This window comes from Nicotiana tomentosiformis, chromosome 3, assembly GCF_000390325.3.
Source record: "Nicotiana tomentosiformis chromosome 3, ASM39032v3, whole genome shotgun sequence".
NCBI classification, from domain to species: domain Eukaryota; kingdom Viridiplantae; phylum Streptophyta; class Magnoliopsida; order Solanales; family Solanaceae; genus Nicotiana; species Nicotiana tomentosiformis.
In genome coordinates this window covers 100167027-100175186 of record NC_090814.1, presented here as the reverse complement: position 1 = coordinate 100175186, position 8160 = coordinate 100167027, and the positions used below count along the sequence as shown (strand labels likewise).

Genomic DNA, 8160 nt, shown 5'->3' with positions numbered 1-8160 from the left:
ACTTAGAACTTCTCAAGCGTAGGAATTTTCTCTCTGACAAATCATCTCTACACGAAAAAACACACACAAGTTAGGACATTTAATTGGTGAAAGATTAACTATATTTCCTAGTGATTCAAAGTAGATTTGGGACCAATTTTCTTGGTAGCAACTACAACGACTTCCGTTGCGCGTAACAAGGTACACACAATTTGTTGTTCTTTCTCCATAATTTAGATTAACAGATTCTTTTTTATCAACTTTTAATGTGTACTTTGTTTGACACTAACACTCTTTGGAATACATGTCCCCACCTTTACAGGGTCATACTATACCTGTTAATCGGGCTGGTCTGACCCGTTTACAACCCGGTTCAGCCCGTGGGGGGCGGGCTGGGACGGATTGGGCGGGGAGCGGGTTTCAAATGAATATTTTTTTGATACCGGTGTATCGGAATCCGCTAAGTCCGTTAACCCGTTAACGGATTTTTAACGGGTTACAACCCATTTTTTAACATTTTTTTTGGACCGTTGCCAACGGTCAAATTCAAATATTGTAAATTATCCTACTATTACAAATGGTTTAGTTCATATTGCTGAAATTTCTCTTTTACTACATAATTTGAAGAAGAAAAAAGGATATACTTTTGTTGTTGAATCTATGCTAGATAAGTTTATAAAATATTTCTACCCAATTCCCCCTATTTACCTAATTGATGCTATTTTAAACCCTTCTATCAAAATGATCACTTGTCGCCAATATATCACTGCTTTATATTCTTATATGGATATTGGACCAACTGAAACTCCTGATATTGACACTTATATTTCTGATCTACACAAACATTTAGAAATATTATATAATTATTTTGCTAACATTGTTGATGCTTCTTCTACTATAGATGCAAATATTCCTTCAAGTTCAGTTTCAACATCTGGGACCAGTGCTTTGGATGATAATGATGGTGTTGAAGATTATTTGATTTGGTCTACACTAGGGGAGCATCAACAAACCAGTAGCAGGAATATTGATGAACTTCAATTCTACTTGCAAAAGTCAGCAGATCCCCGCACAAAGGAATTTCTATCACTGGGTTGGTGGAGGAGCAACTCAAATCAATTTCTTGTTCTTTCGGCCATGGATCGTGACGTGCTAAATGTGCCGATTTCAACAGTCGCATAAAAAAAGAACCTTACATATTGGTTTATGGTTCTGATTCAACCAATGCCGGAAACCAAGAACTTCATGTTGACACGGATGAACTTACAAAAATGATGCAAAGCAGGTGATGTACTATTTTTTTTTTATAATTGTTGTAAACTTTTAATTTGCAAGTTCAAAAATAACAAAATCAAAAAAGAACTTGCAACTTAATTTGAAGTATTATATATTATTCAATAAAAATATCAAATGAAAGTCTTCGGAGCTTGATCCTTACATATTGCCTATTGGTCTTATTAAATAATTTTTTGTAGCCACTTACTTTCAAATTTCAATTTTAAAATTGTAAAATTCAAATTTAAAATTTAAAACTTTAAACTTCAAAGTTTAATTCTAAGCCTTAAAAGTTTGCAAACACTTAAGTATCAATAACATTGAATAAGAAAAATAAAACTTACTTAAAAAAAAAATTGCACGGCCCGGTCCAGCCCGCTAAGCCCGAACCCGGACGGACAAAAAAAAACCAAAAAATGTACAGCCCGCTAACTCAGCCCACAACATTAAACGGACGGGCTGATTTTTTTTGTGTCCAGCCCGTCCCAACCAGCCCGTTAAACACCCATAGGTCATACCGTCACAAATTCTTACTTACGGGGTTATTTTTCTCCAAGCTATAATTTTGTGCTTGTGGTGAGAGGTGAGTTCATGTATGAAAAACCTTCTTTCGTATTATAATAGAACACCTTACTACTCATAGCATTGATTCGTAATGAAATTCGCCTAGATTTATGTGTTAAATTAGTAATTTCCTCATGCTTTTTGGTATATGCAATTCTTTTTTAAAAGCTACTAGTAAAAAGTGGAAGCCGCTGGTTGCCCGCTTAAAATGACCAAGTTTGCGTTTATCAACTTTGAAGTACAGTATGCTTGTTCCCTCGTCATTGCCTCCAAAACTTTCAGAAACAACCCTACTTTACTTTCCCTTCAAAACCACCACCTTCTTCGCTTCCATCTCTTCTTCAACATTACTCCTCAGAGCATCAGTTCCTTCCTCTTTCGTTTACCTTCTCAGACAATGCAAGTCTTGTATCAAAGCCAAACTCGTTGTTACGGGCGCCTTTTCACCTTCAGCAGACCCTACAACATGGTCATCCCAGGTAGTGTTCTGGTGGAACAACCTTATCAAACGCAGCGTTATTATCCGACATCACGTAACTGCCCTTGCCCTCTTCCGGGAAATGTTAAGACTTAATTGGAACCCTGATGGTTATACATACCCTTATGTCCTCAAAGCATGCGGCGAGCTTCAGTCCCTCCTTTGCGGTGAATCCGTACATGCCCTTATTTTAATATCTGGGTTAGACTCCAATGTGTTTGTATGCAATGGTCTAATTGCTATGTATGGGAAATGTGGGATGTTGGGTCATGCACGCCAGGAGTTTGATGAAACGGTTGTGAGAGGAATTGCTGATGTTATTTCTTGGAATTCGATGGCGGCAGCTTATGTACAGAAGGATGAGGATAGGAAAGTTTTGGACTTGTTTGATTCGATGGTTTCGTCTAATAATTTTGAGCTGCGTCCTGACGCTGTTAGTTTAGTTAATGTGCTTCCAGCTTGTGCTTCTTTGGGGGTGTGGAAACGAGGAAAACAACTTCACGGTTATGCGATTCGGAGATGTTTGTATGAGGATGTTTTTGTAGGGAATGCGATTGTGGATATGTACGCGAAGTGCAAGCGTTTGGATGATGCTAACAAGGTTTTCGAGCGAATGGAGGTGAAAGATGTGGTTTCTTGGAACGCATTGGTAACTGGGTACTCTCAGATAGGACAATTTGATGAGGCTTTGGGGTTGTTTAAGAGAATGAGAGAGGAAGAGATTGAATTGAATGTTGTAACATGGAGTGCTGTGATTGCAGGGTATGCACAGAGGGATTTAGGCTATGAGGCTCTTGATGTATTTAAGGAGATGATGCTTTCTGGGGCAGAGCCAAATGTTATCACTCTTGTTTCTGTGCTTTCAGGTTGTGCTGCTATTGGGGCACTGCTTCAAGGGAAGGAAACTCATTGCTATGCCATTAAGAGAATGTTGAGTTTGGAAGGAAGGAATCCTGAGGAGGATCTCATGGTGATTAATGCTCTGATTGACATGTATGCAAAGTGCAAGGAGATGAAAATTGCTCAGACCATGTTTGATAGTATTGACAGGAGAGATAGGAATGTTGTTACGTGGACAGTCATGATTGGTGGATATGCTCAACATGGGGATGCCAATGATGCTTTAGAACTTTTTTTGGCCATGCTGAAGGATGAGTATTTTGTAATCCCAAATGCATATACCATATCTTGTGCTCTGGTAGCTTGCGCTCGTCTGTCTAGTCTTAGGATTGGTAGACAAATTCATGCATATGTGCTACGACAAGGATATGAACCTACAATGGTTTTTGTGGCTAACTGTCTTATTGACATGTATGCCAAATCTGGAGATGCTGATGCAGCTCGAGCTGTGTTTGATAACATGAGCCAGAGGAATACGGTCTCATGGACATCCTTGATGACTGGCTATGGGATGCATGGTCGTGGAGCGGAGGCTCTCCAAATTTTTAACGAGATGAGAGGAGCAGGTTTGCCAATAGATGGTGTAACTTTTCTTGTTGTGCTATATGCTTGTAGCCACTCTGGAATGGTTGACCAGGGTATGAATTATTTCAACAACATGAATGGAGATTTTGGAGTTATTCCTGGGGCTGAACACTATGCCTGCATGGTAGACCTGTTGGGTCGTGCTGGTCGACTGGATGAAGCTATGAAGCTCATTGAAGACATGCCTACGGAACCAACCTCAGTAGTATGGGTTGCACTGCTTAGTGCTTGTAGGGTGCATAAAAATGTGGATCTTGCGGAGCATGCTGCTGCTAAGTTGTCAGAATTGGAATCTGATAATGATGGGACTTATACCCTTATGTCAAATATATATGCTAATGCCAGACGCTGGAAAGATGTGGCTCGGGTTAGATCTCTTATGAAACATTCTGGCATAAGGAAGAGACCTGGATGTAGCTGGGTTCAAGGAAAGAAGGAGACTGTTACATTTTTTGTGGGGGACAGATCTCATCCAATGTCTGAAAAGATATACAATCTCCTAGAAGACCTGATTCACCGTATCAAAGCAATGGGCTATATTCCGGAGACAAGTTTTGCACTTCATGATGTAGATGATGAAGAGAAAGGCGATCTTCTTGTTGAACATAGTGAAAAGCTGGCCCTTGCTTATGGTATTCTCACGTCAGCTCCTGGAGTGCCTATTAGAATAACCAAGAATCTGCGAGTTTGTGGGGACTGTCATACTGCAATGACATACATCTCCAAGATTATTGAACATGAAATAATATTGAGGGACTCAAGTCGCTTCCATCATATCAAGAATGGATCTTGCTCTTGTAGAGGGTTTTGGTAGAGAGTTTTGTTCTTGTGGAACAAGTTTTGTGGGCATATCTATACAATGTTCTTAGCGAAAGATGAAAGGTACAAGCAAAAAAATGACTGAGGCATTAACTACAGGGCCACAGGCTGTTGCCTACATCGGTGAATGCTGGTGACAGCTATGAACTACATTCTGGTTATGTATTCTCTTTGAGGTGCGGAAAGAAAATCACTAATGCGAAGCATAAGAAGTATAACGTGAAGCATAGGTTGCTTGAAAAAAGAACTTTTAAGTTTAATGACTCAAGGATGTTCGTGTTAGAGTTGGGATTAATTTAAGCATGTCACCAGCCGGGTCATCCAATCCTGACCTTGGTTCAGTTTCCACACGGCTGACATCAGGGCAAATGATTCATTTGGAAAAGATCCGATACCAAGTGACAGCGGCCTAGCTGGTCGGTGTGAATGATAAAGTGTTAACCGAGTCCTTCTGGAACGCCACACCACACCAGATATCTGGTCAAAGTAGGTACCTTTCTGAAGCTCAAAGAAACACCTTTTCTGAAGCACGCAGTTTGTTATAGAACAAATCTAAAACTTCAAAACATGCTCTCTCTCTCTCTCTCTCTCTCTCTCTCTCTCTCTCTCTCTCTCTCTCTCACACACACACACACACACACACACACTTGCACGTGAAAAAGTGAATAAAGATGATTCTTCGGAGTGTTTTGCGAAGAAGGAGCATGCTCTTGGATAGTTTGCTTAGCAGTTTCCATGTTCATGTGCTGATTGACATGGACGAGCAACTATTGTGTAGTCTGGTCTATCTTTTTGAATGCAAAATGATTTTGATGTATATTCATTAGTAGTATTGCAATCTCTTACAGCATGCTCTAATAATGAAGATGTAGACTTAAGCTTTATGCCACATTGGTTCTCTTCTTTTGTGTTAATTTGCATTTATCCCAATAGTTACTTATCCAAAAAAATTGCATTTATCCAAGCGTTTGACAAGATCATCCGTTATTTCCATAAGGCATAGCAATAACTGAGAAAAGACTTACTCTAGACAAATAGGCTATATGGTATCTTGCAGGCTAGGCATACCCTGCATTTTCAAAAGCTTGGATAGTGTAGTCTATTTTTCGAAAGCCTCGGGGTTTAGAATGGACCAAGAATTCTTGATGTTGCAGTTGCAGAGTAAGAGGTTAATAGATTTGGTAGCATTTTTTTCACAATAATCCATAGTACTGAGTTTTTTTCTCCCGTCTCTAATAGCCTGCTGTTTAAATCTCATCAAAGAAAAAGGCTGAAACTAACTTCCATGTATCTATTCTTTTTCTGTGTTACATCTTTTCATTCCTTCTATAAGCTTGTAAATTTGTGGGTAATATAGTGACTTTGTTTGTAGAACTTCTCCCAAGTTGCACGTCGAGATTGGTTTTGGCAGAGACAAAAAGATTGTAGCATTTGGGTGGAAGTACTTGCGGAAATTGATGGATGGCTTTTCAGCAAGAATGTACGAGCTCAGATCTCCTTGTACAAATCAACCTGGTGACATACATATGGAAGGCTCTATCAATTCTTTATATTTCTATGCAAACGAGTACGCTCCTGGAAGTATCTTTGTTAAAAGAAGATGTAATACTGGACCTGTCTGCAAAGTCTGAAGTATATGACTAGGTGTAACCGTGTAAGCAGGAAATTATTCCTTTTCATTTAAAAAAATTTCCTTCTGTTTTTCTTTGCTTCTAGGGAAACTTCACGTCTTTTGAAGTGCACACTCGGCCCTTCCAAGCACAGGAAACCTATTGTAGATTAAACAGTTTAACTAGACCATGTACATGCCAAGATCGAAGAACAAATTTAGATTCTGTTTGCTTCGTGTTTTGGGGATGTACTAACATCGATCTCATTGCATCCTCACCAAAGCTATTACCAGAGATTGAAGAACAAATCCAAATGTGTTTTAAGTTTTTAGAGATGTAAATCATCTCACGCATGCTTGCCAGCAAGGCGGAGCTCAGTGGCGGACCCAGAATTTTTATCAAACGGGTTCAAAATACGAAGAAGCAAATATATAAAGAGGTCAACAAAAAAATATATTAATAAAATATATTATTACAATTGTCCTCTACGAGTTTTCATTTCCCGAAACGTATTCATAGTAGTCTCATCAAAAATGGTGTTAAATATTTTTCTTTCTACATAAGGTACCAAACAACCGCTCATGAATTCGTCATTCATTCGGTTTCGCAATTCACTCTTGATCAACTTCATCGCTGAAAAAGTTCTTTCAACGGTAGCAGTGGCAACAGGTAGAAGCAAAGCAAATTTCACAAGGCGAAACACAAATGGATAATTCAAATACTTCTTTGTCTTAACTAGTGTTTCAGAAAGATCAACAAGTCCTTGTAGATTTGAGAACCTTTCATCAACATCACGAATGTCAACAATATAAGTTTCAAGTTGATTCTTGAGTGTAACCGTTATATTCTCATCAAAATCATCAGGATATAATTGAGCCATCCTCAATATCTTGTTTATGTCAAAACTGGAAAATGAGTCAACTGGATTTAAGCAAACTACTCCAACAAGCAAATTAGTTGTCACCTCATTAAAACGAGCATTGAGTTCTTGAACTTGCCAATCAATAATCTTAAAAAATATATCAACACGATAGTGATGTAAAATAGTATAATCAGCAACTTTACATCGAGATCTTCCAGAGTTAACATAGAGGTCATCAAAGTTTGGTATCAAAATATTATACTTGACACAAAATGCAGATACCTTATCAATAAGTGAATCCCATTCTTCTTCTCTTAGCTTTTGCAACCGTCTCTTTGCCACTTCAACAAGTAGAATAGCATTTGCAATATCTTGCTCCTTTTTTTGTAAGGATGCATTAAGCTCATTTGTGATCCCCAAAACATCTCTCATTAGGTGCAACATGAAAGCAACCTCAAATGTTTGACAAGTGCTAAGATATCCCTTTGCCTTAGCTCTTTCTTCTAAAGTCCGGGCATCAACAACGATAGTATCAAGAACATCAATAATTGAGCCAAACATAGAAATAAAGTTCTTAAAAGATTTGTAGTGCGAACCCCAACGAGTATCTGCAGCTCTAGCAAGACCAAGTTCTTGATTCAAACCCCTACCAGTTTCAACTTCACCCATGTCTAATACCTCTTGAACTTTTTCTGCTTGAGATTCTCGAAGATCATCCATAAGTTTAAAAGAACCTCCCATTATATTCAATACATTAGAAACCAACAATACAAGTTCTCTCACTTCAAGACACTTTTTGGATACCGCAACAAGAGTCAATTGAAGTTGGTGTGCAAAACAATGAATGAAATAAGCAGATTTACTTTCTTGTTGAATCAAAGTTTTGAGGCCACGTAAATCCCCTTGCATGTTGCTTGCTCCATCATAGCACTGTCCACGCACATAAAATAAACTCAAAGAATGTTGAGCAAGGTAATCAACAATTGCTTTTAAACACAAAGCAGTAGTATTATGAAGATGAACGATCCCAATAAAATGCTCCACCACAGATCCACATCTATTAACATATCACATGACAATAGCTAATT

General features: G+C 38.5%; 2 protein-coding genes across 3 annotated transcripts; one reads left to right on the top strand and one right to left on the bottom strand.

Annotated features, from left to right (window-relative positions):
* The first annotated feature begins 1934 nt into the window (after nucleotides 1-1934).
* LOC104088676 (pentatricopeptide repeat-containing protein At5g16860) lies at nucleotides 1935-6435 on the top strand. 2 transcript variants are annotated; one of them, XM_009593396.4, is made up of 2 exons: nucleotides 1935-5086; nucleotides 5973-6435. In XM_009593396.4, the coding sequence occupies exon 1, from the start codon at nucleotides 2064-2066 to the stop codon at nucleotides 4593-4595; it is 2532 nt and encodes an 843-aa protein (XP_009591691.1). In that variant the 5' UTR covers nucleotides 1935-2063; the 3' UTR covers nucleotides 4596-5086; nucleotides 5973-6435. The 2 variants fall into 2 exon arrangements, with proteins under 2 accessions (XP_009591691.1, XP_009591690.1); XM_009593395.4 differs by having other exon boundaries at nucleotides 1935-5090.
* A 247-nt stretch (nucleotides 6436-6682) lies between these two features.
* Nucleotides 6683-7813, bottom strand: LOC104088678 (uncharacterized). The gene has a single exon (XM_018768298.3). It carries the CDS (start codon nucleotides 7811-7813, stop codon nucleotides 6683-6685), a length of 1131 nt encoding a protein of 376 aa, XP_018623814.3.
* Between the last annotated feature and the right edge of the window lie 347 nt (nucleotides 7814-8160).

Bases quoted from the DNA above. Each gene is read 5' to 3' on its own strand.
- LOC104088676 (XM_009593396.4), top strand. From the start codon at position 2,064: ATGCTTGTTCCCTCGTCATTGCCTCCAAAACTTTCAGAAACAACCCTA.
- LOC104088678 (XM_018768298.3), bottom strand. From the start codon at position 7,813: ATGGGAGGTTCTTTTAAACTTATGGATGATCTTCGAGAATCTCAAGCA.